This window comes from Tachysurus fulvidraco, chromosome 14 (assembly GCF_022655615.1).
Source record: "Tachysurus fulvidraco isolate hzauxx_2018 chromosome 14, HZAU_PFXX_2.0, whole genome shotgun sequence".
Classification (NCBI taxonomy): Eukaryota; Metazoa; Chordata; class Actinopteri; order Siluriformes; family Bagridae; genus Tachysurus; species Tachysurus fulvidraco.
The window spans coordinates 8536716-8553510 of NC_062531.1; the positions used below are offsets into that span (position 1 = coordinate 8536716).

The 16795-nt window shown below is 36.2% G+C and overlaps 2 protein-coding genes across 2 annotated transcripts; one reads left to right on the top strand and one right to left on the bottom strand.

The window, feature by feature from the left end:
- Positions 1-2024: 2024 nt before the first annotated feature.
- Positions 2025-4059, top strand: mc3r (melanocortin 3 receptor). The gene has a single exon (XM_027166470.2). The coding sequence runs from the start codon at positions 2288-2290 to the stop codon at positions 3410-3412; it is 1125 nt and encodes a 374-aa protein (XP_027022271.1). The 5' UTR covers positions 2025-2287; the 3' UTR covers positions 3413-4059.
- LOC113655792 lies at positions 4009-12698 on the bottom strand. Its single transcript, XM_027166549.2, has 5 exons — positions 12459-12698; positions 11773-11918; positions 11434-11653; positions 10971-11146; positions 4009-7571 (listed from the first exon to the last, which is right to left on the bottom strand). Exons 1-5 carry the CDS (start codon positions 12505-12507, stop codon positions 7524-7526), a joined length of 639 nt encoding a protein of 212 aa, XP_027022350.1. The 5' UTR covers positions 12508-12698; the 3' UTR covers positions 4009-7523.
- Positions 12699-16795: the final 4097 nt, after the last annotated feature.

A 16795-nucleotide genomic window follows, 5' to 3' on the forward strand; every position in this document is an offset into this window, starting at 1 on the left:
GTGTGTGTGTGTGTGTGTGTGTGTGTGTGTGTGTGTGTGTGTGTGTGTGTGTGTGTGTGTGTGTGTGCATGGTTCCCTGCCCTAGAAGCACTCCAGGAGTTGTTTCCAACTAGTGTTCAGTGCTCCAGACTGCAATCCTTACTAGGATAAAGCAGTATTCAACACATATATTTAATTATGTATGATCATATTACCAACTGAAATATGAAAACAGTAAGACTTTTAAAATCAGGACTGAAAGCTTTGACGAATTGTGGAAACCAAACAGCATGCGATTGCAATCAATTTTATTTATAAAGTGCATCACAAATAACCAAAATCGATTTAAAAAAAAATAAAATAAAAAATTTAAAAAATCACACAAGGCCAAAAAAAAATAATAAATAAAGGTTGTGGCTCTCACACACAACAAACACAACACAGCAACAAAAGCTTGACAGTGAAACCCAAAGAAACCTGAAATGAAATTGGAGTGCATTGACATTGTCATGTGACTTCCTGTTATTTTTTTTAAGCTTCACTTTAACATACTTTGTATTCTGTCTAACATTCAATTTTTGTTGTTGTTGTTGTTTTCATTTTGTCTCATTTTCAATTTTCTTTTGGTTTTACATTTGTTATGTAAACATTCTTACATTCTGTTTGCAAAGCACCTTATATGCGAAATCTGCTACAATTAAATTAGAAAAAAGTAGGACATACATTCCACAAAATCAAGCTGAAAAGAAAGAAAGAAAGAAAAAAAAACAGTGCAGTGCCAAAAATTTCATAATTTAACCAAAAGTATTCTTGGTAAATAATTTTTTTTCCAGTAAATATCTTGTGATTTAAAGACAAAATATTTCACATCAGTTCATTTTATCAATCTTCCATATCATGTTCCACTCCGCTCAGCCAAGAAGGCTAACATAGCATGAGCATAAACTCTGCCAATCAGCAGATTAGAAAACAAATCACCAGATCTGTTTTCCAGTCTTCAGCTGTCTAGTTTTCATAACCCTGTGCCCACAATAGTCTCAGTTTCCTGTTAGTGCCTGAGAGGAATGGAATACAGAGTGCTAAGGGTTGATGTTTTGTGCATGCTTAGATGCTTTTCTGCTTAACATGTTTGTGAAAAGAGATTAGATGAGTTATTATGAGAACAAATCTTCCCCCGACCATTCTTATCAAAACAGCATTTCATCCTACAGACCTGTTACTAAATAATTTTTGTTTTTCACATCATTCTGTATAAACTCTAGAGACTGTTGCATGTGAAAATCCTAGGAGACCAGCCGTTTCTAAAATACTTGAAATATCCCATCCGGCACCAACAACCATGCCATGGTTAAATCCCAGAGATAATACATTTGTTGCGAAAACATTAACTGAATGTCTTGAACTGTATCTGCATGATTTCGTTTAATGTGGTGCTGCCACATGATTGGCTGATTAGATATTTAAATGAGCAGGAGATGGAATGTTCCTGTTGAAGTGGATGGTGAGTCTATGTATATGTGTATTTATACTTATGCTTATAGGTGAGAATGTGCCTAAAATCAAAGCATTTAAAAGACACATTTTTTTCTAAAGGTTTGGGTTTTCTTTGATGATACACTTCCAGCTTAGCTGGTTCAGGTTTCAGTTTTGTGTGTGTGTGTGTGTGTGTGTGTGTGTGTGTGTGTGTGTGTGTGTGTGTGTGTGTGTGTGTGTGTGTGTGTGTGTGTGTGTGTGTGTGTGTGTGTGAGTTTTTAAGTCTGATTTATAATCTCCTATCATACAGTGCTGAGTTCTGTCAGTGAGTATTGTTAAACCAACATTATAGATCCATGTGGCAGCATTTGTCTATCACTACTTTTCCATCTTTTCCATTTTCTTTGAAACCCACACATACACACAAAACCAAGGACAAGCACTTTGCTTTTGCTTGAAAAAGTCAAGCACACACATGCACAGGCACGATCATGCACACGTAGCAAGAGAGAGAGTACAGTACATCAGGTGGAGGCAGAGCAAGTGGCAGAATCAGGCAGTGAGTCAGTTTGCTCTGAGCACCACTGTGAGACAACAGCACGTGAGGATTTTTAACTAACCTATGCACCATCATCTGATCTCATTTATTCACATTTACTTCATACATTTTATTCTTTTTTATTATCTGAGTTCAACCTTTCATAATCTTATTTTTTCATATTTTTTCAACCTTTCATAATCTTCTCTGCTATACTCCACATCACTCTGTAATCATTTTACCCTCTCTTTCACCACCCCGGTCTCTTTTATTTTCTACATTTTCCTGTGGAGACTCATGAACGGCTCTTACCATCACATGCTCCTGTGGGACAGCTTTATGAACAACCACACTGCAGAGTACGAGAATGGGAGCATGTTGCTGTGGCTCTCGAACAGCAGTGTCGCTCCTCCTCCGTCAGGTCCACCAGGTCTGTCAGGTACGTCAGGGGCGCTGTGCCAGCAGGTTCAGATCCAGGCTGAAGTTTTCCTTGCACTTGGGATCATCAGCCTTCTGGAGAACATCTTGGTCATTTCTGCAGTGGTGAAAAACAAGAATCTCCATTCTCCCATGTATTTCTTTCTCTGCAGCCTGGCAGCGGCAGACATGCTCGTGAGTGTCTCCAATTCCTTGGAGACGATTGTGATCGCCATTCTCAGAAACAATCTCCTCAAGCTCAGCGACTATTTTGTGCGTTTGATGGATAATATTTTTGATTCCATGATTTGTATCTCTCTGGTAGCATCCATATGTAACCTCCTGGCTATTGCAGTTGACCGATATGTCACCATATTCTATGCATTACGCTATCACAGTATTGTAACTGCACACCGTGCATTAAGTGCCATTGGTACCATATGGCTCACCTGCATCATCTGCGGCATTGTCTTCATCGTATACTCTGAGAGCAAGATGGTCATTATTTGTCTAATTACAATGTTCTTTACAATGCTGGCACTGATGGCAACACTCTACGTTCACATGTTTTTGCTTGCCCGACTCCATGTCCAACGCATTGCTGCATTACCAGCTGCAGCAGCTGCTGCTGGTGACCCGGCGCCACGGCATTGCAGCTGCTTGAAGGGAGCAGTGACTATCACCATCCTCTTGGGGGTGTTTGTGTGCTGCTGGGCACCCTTCTTCCTCCACCTCATCCTCCTAGTGGCATGCCCACGCCACCCACTCTGCCTGTGTTACATGTCACACTTCACCACCTACCTGGTGCTCATCATGTGTAACTCAGTCATCGACCCCATCATCTATGCTTTCCGGAGCCTGGAGATGAGAAAGACTTTTAGAGAAATCCTCTGCTGCTTTGGTGCAGGATGCCCAGCTCCAGCCTGCGAGCGAGAACGAGAGATGAACACGGAGAGACCACGGGAGAGAACACAAGAACGGGAGAAGGAGAGTGAGACAGAGTGAGAGTGAAAGGTAGACTGAAAGGAAAACAGAGAGTGGGAGAGTAGTGCTGGGCTATGTTCAAAAGATGTAGAAAATAGAGGGGAATTATGGTATGGTGTGTGTGTGTGTGTGTGTGTGTGTGTGTGTGTGTGTGTGTGTGTGTGTGTGTGTGTGTGTGTGTGTGTGTGTGTGTGTGTGTGTGTGTGTGTGTGAAAATTTAAGTACTGAGTTAGCTTTTGTAGAAGACATTAGCATGGTTATATTTTGGAAGTGAATATACATATAGATTGTGGTTATTTATATGTGGGTGTTTGGGAAATTCAGGGTTTAGATAATTATATGACATAGAAGTCTATGAAAGCTATGAAATCTTTAAAACTGTGATTCACACAACTCACACAAGAAACAATTCTTGTATCTACACATATTACAGTTCTTATTAACTTAAAAAAAATCATGATATGGATGCCTGTTTAATCTGAGCTGTTATTTTCCAGTTCAGAAGTCACTGTGAGTCTCAGTACTAATATACCATTTGTACTAAATACTAATGCAAAATATATTTTTCTGAACATCACTGATGTATAATAAAATATTTAAAGCAAAATGTTTATGTAAATAGTTCTATATTTAAAATCAGTGTTATGCTTCGAAATAATAGCTGCTTCCTGTGTGTGTGTGTGTGTGTGTGTGTGTGTGTGTGTGTGTGTGTGTGTGTGTGTGTGTGTGTGTGTGTGTGTGTGTGTGTTTGTGTATGTGTGTGTTTGGGGTTAAAAAGCATGCCTGCTTTTCTGTTGCACTGTGTTCAGGATGTCTTTCAGCTGTACAGACTACACTTCCAGTTAATTTGTCCACAAGGTCACACACCCCATTATTCTCAATTCACATGTCACTGACCTTGTAAAAATCTTCTAGTGTTATTAAAGGGCAAGTCCAATGTTATGAATGTGACGTTTGCACTCACTTTGATTAACAAAAAGTAGAGAAAATTTTAATGACTCGATTTGCATATGTTTTTAACCTCCTGGAGACAATCGACAAATAAAAAACACAATAATTTATCAGTGTAATAAATGTGATTTCATAAATACAAAGCTTTTGGGGAGTCTACACATTTTAACAAGTTGTGTATGGTTTATTTTTATTTATTTGATTTTTAACAAATTATTTGTTGATGTGATGTATTTATTTGTGTTGTAATGTTTCAAGTGTGTAATATGGAAATAAAGCTTGTACATTTGTATGACAGCTACTCTGTGTTCAGATGTTTCAGTACTCACAATCTCCCTAAAAGCCAAAGAACAGTCTGTTCTCTATAAGCACAAAAATAGAGTCTATCTGTTAACATGAGCACGGCGCTGATGCTGTTAGCCTTTCATACTGAATGACCTGAACCCTCCATATTACCTCCAATCACCTTTCATTAAAAATAACATAAATTCATCACTGGCTCAACGGATGTTGTTTTGAATCTAAATTATGTGGCTGATCTATGTCACTGGAATAGATTTGAAATAATTAATAGGCCAAACCAGCTCTGTGTGGTCTGTTCGTGACATATGACTCAGGGGGACCTATTCAGCTCGTTCTGGTTAATGAACTGTGTGGATGGTCAATTCATCATTTCTTTGCTACTTGTTTTTGAAAGCATAGGAAGTATACGAGGAAGAGACTGAGTCTGCTTTTCTCTGTAATGACTTTTTAAATAAGTTGACAGATGAGAAAATATCCGTTTTTAACCTTATGGAATAAAATGTGACAGTGTGTGCTGTTGAATGCAAACGCTCAATGATATTTCATGCTTTTATCTATCCATAGATTATTATTGATTTTAATATTGAATATTGATGAATTCAGTTATTTTCTACTGTCACTTTTTAGCAGCTGTATACACTCACTCTCTCACTAGCCTGTACCTGAAATAATAAGATCTAATAAATATTTCTCTGTCCAGATCATTATGAAGCACTCAATCCGGAGACATGACTAAAAATCTCCTTCATGTAAACAGCTCCTTACAGAAAGCAATACCATGTGGATGATTATACGTCTTTGTAAAATAACTTGTTTTTTGTTTGTTTTTTTAAATCTGTGTATTCATCTATGTGGAGCATCTGCCTTACAAGTCCCTATGAGTAAGCTGTTACTATAGAGACAAAAGCACATTAAAATGAGCACATTACTATAAACCAGTTTATCATTTGACATTTGAATAATTTGCCAGCAAAAGCGTTAGAACTGCTCTTATAGAAATGACATAAATCAGATTTGCAAATTTAATATAATTTCCTATACTATAAATGTCTTTACTACAATATCTTTTTAAGTCTGTATTGATGAAATTGATTTCAGAATTGTTAAACGTTTAGTTTAAACCAAAATAAACTATGTATTTATTACATGAATGACATTTAATCGTTAAAACATACGTTTGTTTGGCTCTCATCATAAATTCTCTCATTTACACAGATTATAAAAATGCAGGCAGCATGTATTTATTTATTTTTTTATTAAGTAAAAATGAATAAAAATATGGCCCACACAAGAAATTTCACATCATGCCTTCAAGAGGAAGGAAATTATTTATTCCATATGCCCAGGAATGGGCAACCGGAGAAACGTTAGCAGGCTTATTGAATGCCGTTGTGAGTTTGCTTGTCTGATCTGATCCCCACAGAAGAACTACTGAAATAGAACTACTAATAGTTCATGCTGGCAATGATAGAAAACACACAATGTAGTGTCCATGCTGACTCCTGTCTACCACCAAAAGCAGCCTACAATTGGGATGAAAACTAGAGCATGGAAGAAAATGGTCTTGTCTGTTTTTTTTTATAACCCTGTTTTCTTGTATTCCCATGTGCATCACATTCCTGAGGAAGAGATTGTATCATGATGCACTATGGGAAGAAAACAAATGTAGTGTGATGCACTGTGATGTGAGATGCACTGGGTGACGTGAGAATGAGAACGATTCTTGTATATTTTAGAACACTCTACATGGTTGAAAGAATGAACAGCATCTGAACTGAAACTCACTTTTAAGAGATGCGTCATGCTGAGATGTAATATTTTGGTGACTCACTCAGAGCACAGCCTTGGTGGATTGGATAAAGCCACAGTTTGGAACTAATCATTTTCACCATTATAAGTATATATTTCCTTTGTCAATTTCGGGTAATATAACCATTATTGTGACTAACCAGTGGGGGGTGTTGTGTGTCTTCTGTATTCTGTGTACTGTCTGGCACCTTGTAGTGTGATATCAGTCAACACCAACCCAGCTATTTTATACTGAAATTTATTCTTATGTACTGGAATTTGACTGCGAGCTTAAAACTTAAAAACAAACAAACTTAACCCTAAGCACTACCATAACTCTTTTTACTAGCTACCGTACATTAATAAAACTTATTCGATGCCACTGAACCTGAAGGCTTGTAAATACAGCAAGTGCATTTTTTTTATACATTTACACAGAGTGCTTGTCCTTTTTTATTACAAATCAGATGATTTATTAAACTTTTCTTAGGATAATACAAAGTTTTTTATTATGCAAAAAAGTAACTGCACATCTAGATCTAAAAATATATGCATTTTCACTAAATAAATATCAATCACATACAAATTTTTTAGCTATACAAATATTATCATTACATAGGGATATAAGGATATTTTGGCATACCTGTATCATAGTTTATAATATCTCTACATTTTACATATTGTGTGTATATATATATATATATATATATATATATATATATATATATATATATATATATATATATATATATATATATATATATATATAAGAATATTAAAGCTTATGTGCTGTGCACCATAGACTATAATATCCTTAAGTGTTACTGTAATACTGTACAACATTACAGACATACACATTTTATGATGATGAGCAATAGGCTTTATGATAGTCCCTTCTCATTTCTTCAGATGATAGTGCATGTCTATTATACTGTATATTTAGCCTGAACTGACAAACTGATATTGGTTCGTTTAAGCTTGGCTCTGGTTCCTCTTTGTCACTAGACCCTTTTTTGATCCATAATCTATTTGCTGTCAAAATGTAGGTGTTGTATTATCACCAGGTTAGGAATTCTTTTCTCTTGCTTGGTTAGCTCCATAATTTTCTTCTTTGGTGTTTCTTATACTTTGCCATGCCCTATTAACAGAAAGATGAGTAGTGTATCAATGAACAATTTGAGTTTGATCAGAAGTTGGACATAACAGTGACCCACTCCATACATCAGCAAATCTGTGCTTGCATCCGTAGATACAGATTCTTATAAGCATGTTGTCACAGACATAAATAAAGTAAATTCTTCTAAACTTGCCAAATACTTTTGTTGAGTAAAGATTAAATCTCAGCTTATACTGGAATGGGTTATTTTCTAGAGTGGGTGTGGAAGGTTTAAATTTATTCAGATCTTAGTCATCATTGCTGTAACTACATACTCTACTTTGCTTCTGAAGAAAGATGGAAAGACATTTCTGCAGAGACGGTTTTTTGTGTTACCTAAGATGGAAAGTACAAATACTTTAAGGTCAACTTTGCATAAAACTACATGCATTGAATGTGTTGTCTCTGGTGTGAAATGACACCTTTCGGAGATGTTGTTTCCATAGGAAACGGTTAATAGCTCAAAAATATTTCTCTGAAAAAGTGAGAATATTTTCTCCATACTTAACATAAAAACAAAAATCTTCAATTCAGTGTACATTATTAATCACAACATACTAATGTGTATAGAGTGTTTTTTTTTTAATAATTCTATCTATTTACTCCTATACTTCTTTCACTGAACTATACAAATTTTAGTTATATGCTTTATGTCTACCATGTACTCATTCATGATCTGGATTGATTGGGTGGAATATTAGTACACATTAATTTCTATTAAACCTTTAACTGAAAAGTACAATTTTGGTTCAATTTAGTTCCCAAAGATGTTGTACTTATTATACCCCAAAAATTGCCAAATTGTTTAGCATATAAACACTAAAAAACTTAATTTTATTATTATCTTTGGTGTTCATCAGAATCAATATAGTAATTCTAAAATAATTCACAAATAATCAACATTCTGTGACTGGTTGCAGTGGTCAGACATTTCCAGACACGTTCTGTGTCAGACACGTCATGTGGTAACTTGAAGCATATTGGAGATGTCAAAAAATAATATTTATTATATATATTAACTGTGAACCTATTGAAACAAAAATTCTATTGCACTCTTGGATGATATATCTATGTATGTCTATGAAATGTAACCTCACCTGTGCCTGAAAAAAAAAACAGAATTTTAAAGAACATCCCAGATTTTGTTTTCTAAAATTTGAGCTAGTTATCTAAGGTCTCATATTTATTGTTTTATCTTGATAAATATAAAAGCAATTTATGTTTATCTTGCACCTTAAAAAAGCATCAAGTAACTAAATAGTGTAGCATCTGGTACAGGTCATTTTAGATTTCATGTCCCAGGCACCCTAAATTTCAACATCTACTCCTCAATTAACCGATGAGCAACCCAGTTTTACACACACACACCTGGCTCCAGAATGACTGGAGCCTACACAAAGACCAGATAACCCCATGCGGCTAGTCTGGGGCCCTCAATCAGAACACACACACACACACACACACACACACACACACACACACACACACACACACACACACACACACACACACACACACACAACACAATGAGACATTCCTTTTACTAATAAAACCCAAAGATAAGGTACTCTAAGGTTCTCATTCTTATAACCCTTTTTGTAATGTGTTCTTCTTTTAAGGCTTGCCTGACTTAAAATTATTTGCTCCTTAATTTCTTGACGGGGTGTATTTTATTCATGTGTCAGAAAACAACATTTTATTTAACATCCGTTGCACTCTAATTACTGATCATGGCATGTTAATGTTTACCTGTTCTAATGCTGTATGCCCCTTTAAGGTCTGATGTCAGAATGTATACGAAGCTATCGTTTTCTTTTTACTTCCCTAATGAAAGTGCATCTTGTTTTTGTTTCATTTTTTGTTTCTTTGCCTTTATAAGAAGACAATATCGTATTAACATCAGTTACCCTTCGATTACTGATCTGTGTATATAATGTAACGCTGCCGTTATACCGTCATTACCCTTCATGTTTAGTATCCAAATGACCACAAAATTATCGGTTACTCATTTTTCAAACACTGGTGTATTTTATTTGAGCATGAAAGGCGCCATACCGTCTTAATACACCCTGGATCAAACTTTAAAGTCATCTAAAAGTTTGATAGCTAAACCACGCCCACAGACACCTGAAACAAAGGGAGTTTTTCCCTCCAAAATCCTGACCGAAGTCTTGGTCATCTCCCCAAAGATGAGTGGAGTTTGCGACCTTTAAATTGTCACAACACCACCAATCCGTGGTCAGACTTTCGGAACAGCTTGGAGACGACTCCATCTTCCTTCAAAGAAGTTCCAACAAGCTTCACTTCCAAGAACGACAACTGCTCTGATCTTCAGGAGAACTTGGAAGAACGTCTGACCCCACCCTATATGACTTTTCAGAGATTTCTCTGTTGCATCCAGACTCTTATGCAGTAATCCAATGCAAGTAACCGTTTCCTCTACCAATCAATTTAGATGCGTAATTTTAAGTAGGAATCTTTCATTGAATCTTAAGGTGAATTTAAGTTTCTGTGACTATTTCCCAGTTAGGGTGTGATTAATTTTTGAATCTAAGCTTGCTATTTCCTTTACTTCCTTTCTCTAGTTTTCTTCTTTCCAGTCTTTTCCTCCCTTTCCCCAATTTTAATTTCTTTTGTTTTATTTTATTTTCATCTTCGTTTTCCCTATTTCTTTTGTTTGTTTGTGTAGTTAGTTTATGTTGTGTTTGTCTCATTCATTAAATGCCATATTTTTGTGCCAAATAAGTGATTGTCTCTGAGTATCGCTCACAAATTAAGGTAGCTGCAATATCTGGTCTGAACTACATGCTCTATTAAGTTAATTTAATTTAAATTACGGTATACAGTAAAAGGAAAGCGAATCTTTCTTGGCCGGGAAGATACCGCCTTCATAGAATTAATAAAGGTTACACGGCCTGTTCGGCGGACGAACAGACCAAATAAGCGTAACGTTAATTCCAGTACCGTTAATTTCAACTTAGGTTAAAATATTTGGAAGTCACTATAACACGTTATAGTTGCTTATAAATATTTATCTTGCTTCGTGAGCCAAAATCGCTACAATAGCTAACACTTGATTGCATTCTTACTAAGAAATTGCCTCTATGTTTAATTGTTAACAAATGAGTTAAAACTGCTTGAAAGAATTTTTAGCCAACTAGCGCTCCTTATCTATTAGTGGTAATCGGTAATGTATAATTTTGCATTACTTTACTGCATTAATTATCTTCTTTTTTAATACTTATTGTTGCCCTTTGTTCATTGTAGCACCATGAATGACCATGAAAGCCAGACTTGACTTGAACTTATTAAACTAATATATATAATAATAATTAAAAAATGATAATAATAATAAAGCATATATTAATACAAAACACTTACCCACACACATGCATAACAGAGTAGAACTTTGCTCAGACTTAGACTGAAGAACCCAGCCAGGACGGACATGGGGGTCACGTCCACCGGCAAAGCCAGCATAGATGAGTTCATTTTTGTGGAATGAAGGAAATATTCAGTCGTGATATTTAGGGCTGGTGTTGTTTCAGTAACACTCTCTATATTGATAAAAAAAAAATGGGTAAGCTATAAATATACAATGTTAAAACATTTTGGTACAAAATAAACAAAATATTTAAAATTCTGATAAATGAGAGATTTTAATGTCTTGCTCAGGGTTAGGGCAGAAAGCTGCGGAAAAATTTTAATCTGCTACCCACATGAAGTCATGGTCATATAGAGAAAACTTTGCTATTGGCACTTGGTAAACAGGAATGCTCCAGTAATTCTGCAAAAAACCACCGGCTGTTGACACAGACTAACCATTCACATGGCAGGAACTTACCTGTCACATTCAGCGTGACATATGAATCATTGTTTCTGTATCCAACTTTTCCAGCGAGGTAACACTTGTATCGGCCTGCTTGTGAAAAGTCAACCTTCACCAGAACAAGAGAACCTTCTTCTGTAAGGATCACATCTGTACGATTCTCATAATTCTTATATAGCTGTGTTATGTTTCGCCTCTTTGAATTTCTTATAATGCCCTCTTCTTTTGGTAACTGCTAAAGCAATAGAAAGAAAAAAACACTGTATAAAAACTGCATAAAAAAGGTTTGTTTGAAGCACACACATTTCCTTTTTAATGCCTGAATATACATGATAAAAAAAAGGGGAATTGTACCTTGTACCAGGTGATGGACGTGTAATCTTTACTGTAAGACAGTGCAATACAGGGCAAGATGGCTGTGTTGTTGTACTCTGAATAGATTGTAATGCTCGTTTTTTCACTGTTGTGACACAGAGCTGTATATATGGCTAGACACAAGACTGTAGAAACAGTTACATTACTTCCTTATTGTTCACTACCACTGAAATATCTGCAGCTAAAATAAAAATTATATACATAACAAGTCATTAAGCCATAAACAAGATTAAAAAAAAAACATATGCACTAGACTTAATATTTCACAAGCAAAATATATACATTTTTATATAGCAGTGAAACTAGGACGCTGTTAACCATAACCCTGTTCACTTTCATTTAAAAAAAAATAAACCTTTCTGAGAAATGCAGCTCCTAATAACTGAAACCAGTCCAAATATCGACACAGTTCTCTACAGTGCGAATACAGAGTCAGGATCTTTGGTAATGAATTGGTAATGAATTGTAGCATAGGCTCTGAATGATGGTATTATATTGTACTACTTTGTTTTGTAGTTATCTTAATATTGAATGTAAATAAACTCAGAACAAAAACATCAAACCTATCTAAGAGAAGCATTGTGTTTTACTTTCACTGACAACAATAATTACATAACCTTTAACTATAATTATGAAGTGAGAATAAAATGAGGATATTTGCTTACCCATTTTTGTACAAAGTGTGCAATTCTTCATATTCCACCAAAAGTTCATCCTAGCTTGTCAACTTCAGATTAGACATTAATGTGAGGAAGTGAGCGAGTGCGTTTACGTGTTTGGCAAAAAGAGGAAACTGTGAATCACAATGTGTAGAAGCAGAAAATTCAAAATGAAAACAACAGCATAGAGGAAAATGTGTTCAAAAAGAACAAAAACACATAAACAGCTCGATTTTCCATCACAGTGGTTTTTGTGCTACATTTTAAACTGTTTCACTGAATTATCATTTCGTAGAGAAAAATGTTCAGATTATGATGGTGATAGGAAAAATAATAATAATAATAATAATAATAATAATAATAATAATAATAATAATAATAATAATAATAATAATGATACATTCTTCTCTGACATCTTAGAAAATAATTCCAGAAGAATTATTACACAGGAATACATTTATTGTATTACATGTATATACATACATACATACATACATACATACATACATACATACATACATACATACATACATACATACATACATACATACATAACATATATAATAAAATGTATATATAATGATATTTTATATATAACAATAGTACCGTATGTAGCCACCTTTACATCATCTAGCAGACTCCCTTATCCAAAGCAACTTACATTTTTATCTATTTAAATATTAAGCAGTTGCAGGTTGAGGGACCTTGGTATTCCAACACCTTAACCACTAGTCTACCACATGCCAGATAGAGAACAATAAAAAAAAAACATTTCAGGCTAAATAAGAAATTTCCTTTTAACTCAATATCACACTTACATATATTCAATATCCAGCTTTGCCTTTTTATTTTGCATTATCTTTTTACAACTGATGTAAACAATCCCAATATTACCAACAGCAAGCAAAATGGAGAGTGCAAGAATTACAGGAACATTAAACAAACTCAGCTTGGTCTTCTCATCTGGGATGGTCTTAGATTGCTGATGAGGTCTGGAGCAATCTAATTCTAAAAAACAAATCCATAATCAAATTATTTCATGTGTACTTATTTAGATAGATAGATAGATAGATATATAGATAGATAGATAGATAGATAGATAGATAGATAGATAGATAGATAGATAGATAGATAGATAGATAGATAGATAGATAGATAGATAGATAGATAGATAGATAGATAGCATTTGTGGTTTTAGCTAAGCGATGTATTTGTGTGTGTTATGATCTTAGATCTTAAATACATGCAAGATAAGCTTCTTCACAAACTCATTGTATAGTAGCTTGTTTATCCTAATTTATAAATAATATCTTAAATTACAGTATCTTATCTCATCTTAGGGAAGAAGACTTTAAACTATTGCGTGATCAAGCGTTATGTAGATACAGTGCCTTGCAAAAGTATTCATTCCCACTGAACTTTTTCACATTTTGACACGTTACAACCACAAACAAAAATATAGCTGCAAGCAGTGATGGCAGGCCCTCGCACGTTTTTTTAATCGCTATACGGTGCCTCCCAGAAAACAATGCACGGTGGGCAAGTGGGTAAATATCAGTGGACTATTTTATGTTGTTACTGATCCATTTGGGGACTGTAGGCAAATGAAACCCCACATTTTAGACAAACGGGGGCACTAGTGAGCCACTTAAGAGACACACCTTTGTCCGACCTTTTTGTCCACACTTAACAGCTAACAAATGTGATGTATGTGTCAAATTTCAAGTTAATCTAAGCACGCCAAAAGCCTTAAATATGCTTGAAATAAAAGTAAATTTTGACACGATGCCATGGCAACGGTGTTTGAGATATCAAAAATCTGTTCACAATTTCGCATCTCTAATATCTCTGCATCATGGTGGCCAAGTCTGGTCTCAATTGCATGAACCCCCTAGGAGGAGCATTTAAAAGTTTACCGCATGCAGCTGTCAAAAAATCCACCTTTGTGACTGAAACACTTCCTGGGGCCTGTTGGTGGCGCTATACCCGGGACTCACAATAAGCACATTGATGCGATTGGAATCCTTGGCCGAACATTTTTTAGTTTAGATAGAAGACATTTCCTGTTTCTCTGAATTCACCATAACTTAGTCGCCTCGCCATGGCAGCACCGTTCGAGATATCAAAAATCCCTTCGCAATTTAGCAAGTGCAATGCCTCGGCATCATGTTCACCCTGTCTGTTTGATGTCAATCGCATGAATTCCCTAGGAGGAATATTTAAAAGTTCACAGCATGCACTTATAAAACAATCCAAAATGGCAGACTTCCTGTTGGGCGGAGCTCATAGTTTAGAGTGCGAAAGTTGTTCGGGTCGATGAGATCTATATGCGTACCAACTCTCGTACATGTGCGTACATAATTGCCCAATCTGTGTACAAATGTTTGTTTTTGCATTACAGGGGGTGCTACAGAGCCCCCTGCCATGCCTGTATTCCATCCTTTGCCTGAGCCTAGTGTCACACGACTCTGACGTGTGTGCCAAATTTCAAGAGTTTTCGAGCATGTTAAGGGACCCCAATTGGCCAATGTGTGGAAAAAAAATTTAAAGAAAAGAGTAGTTTCAATAACCAATATAGCTGCAAGCAGCGATGGTGGGCCCTCGCACGTTTTTTTATCGCTATACGGTGCCTCCCAGAAAACAATGCACGGTGGGCAAGTGCATCAAGTGGGTAAATATCAGAGGACTATTTTATGTTGTTACTGACCCATTTGGGGACTGTAGGTAAATGTAACCCACATTTTAGACAAACGGGGGCGCTAGTGAGCCACTTAAGAGACCCACCTTTGTCCGACCTTTTTGTCCACACTTAACAGCCGACAAATGTGATGTATGTGTCAAATTTCAAGTTAATCTAAGCACGCCAAAAGCCTTAAATATGCCTGAAATAAAAGTAAATTTGACATGATGCCATGGCAACGGTGTTTGAGATATCAAAAATCCCTTCACAATTTCGCATTAGATTCAATCGCATTAATCCTCTAGGAGGAGTATTTAAAAGTTCATTGCATGCAACTGTGAAAAAATCCACCTTTGTGACTGACACACTTCCTGGGGCCTTTTGGTGGCGCTATACCCGGGACTCACAATAAGCACATTGATGCGATCGGAATCCTTGGCCGAACATACACACCGCGTGTCATCACAATAAGAAATTTTTTGGCTTAGATATTAGACACTTTCTGTTTCTTTGAATTCGCAATAACTTTGTCGCCTCGCCATGGCAGCATTGCTTGAGATATCAAAAATCCCTTTGCAATTTAGCAAGTGCAATGTCTCGGCATCATGTTCACCACGTTTGATGTCAATCGCATGAATTCCCTAGGAGGAATATTTAAAAGTTCACAGAATGCAATTATGAAATAAATCAAAATGGCCGACTTCCTGTTGGGCGGAGCTCATAGTTTAGAGCACGAAAGTTGTTCGAGTCGATGAGATCTATATGCGTACCAACTCTCGTACATGTGCGTACATAATTGCCCGATCTGTGAACAAATGTTTGTTTTTGCATTACAGGGGCGCTACAGAGCCCCCCTGCCACGCCTGTATTCCAGCCTTTGCCCGAGCCTAAGGTCGCATGACTCTGACATGTGTGCCAAATTTCAAGAGTTTTCGAGTATGTTAAGGGACCCCAATTGGCCAATGTGTGCTAAAAAATAAAAATAATAATAATAATAATAATAATAATAATAATAATAATAATAATAATAATAATAAACCCGAGCAAAAACAATAGGGCTTCGCACCATCGGAGCTCGGGCCCTAAATATAGCGTTCAGCGTGAGTTCAGGCAGGCCACATAGTCAAGCTCGGCTATCAGCTGATCTAAGCATGCTATTGGTCCGTTTTGGCTGTTTCCTCTGCATTGCTGCAACCCACCTCCTCCCCTAGCTCCTCCTTGAAACTTTGTGTTTAACTTAATCAGTGTCATTCTGTTGCTGCTTTCCCAGTTAAATGGGAGATTGTGCCCAGAAACTGCTGCTGTTCCCTGACTAGCTTTCATGGAGCTCATGAAAAGAATGGGGAATTCAGAACAGAGCCATACCGCCAAATGTAAATTTTACAAGCTTGCAAATAAAAAATTAAATATGTCAAAGAATTGTCTTTATTTTGACTCAAGTGGTCCTGACTGAAATGTATTTTATTGGGATTTTATGTGATAGACACAAAGTGGCACATAATTGTGGAGTGGAAGGAAAATGATAAATGGTGTCTAAATTCCTTTTACAAATAAATATCTAAAAAGTGCGGCATGCATTTGTATTCAGCCCCACTGAGTCAATACTTTGTAGAACCACCTTTGGCTGCAATTACAGCTGCTTTTGGGGTATGTCTCTGCCAGC

Coding starts and splice junctions, on each gene's coding strand:
- mc3r (XM_027166470.2), top strand. CDS start 2,288: ATGAACGGCTCTTACCATCACATGCTCCTGTGGGACAGCTTTATGAAC.
- LOC113655792 (XM_027166549.2), bottom strand. CDS start 12,507: ATGAACTTTTGGTGGAATATGAAGAATTGCACACTTTGTACAAAAATG. Junction 11,919..12,458: donor CACACTTTGTACAAAAATGG/GTAAGCAAATAT, acceptor CTGTTTCTACAG/TCTTGTGTCTAGCCATATAT. Junction 11,147..11,433: donor TGTCACGCTGAATGTGACAG/GTAAGTTCCTGC, acceptor TTATCAATATAG/AGAGTGTTACTGAAACAACA.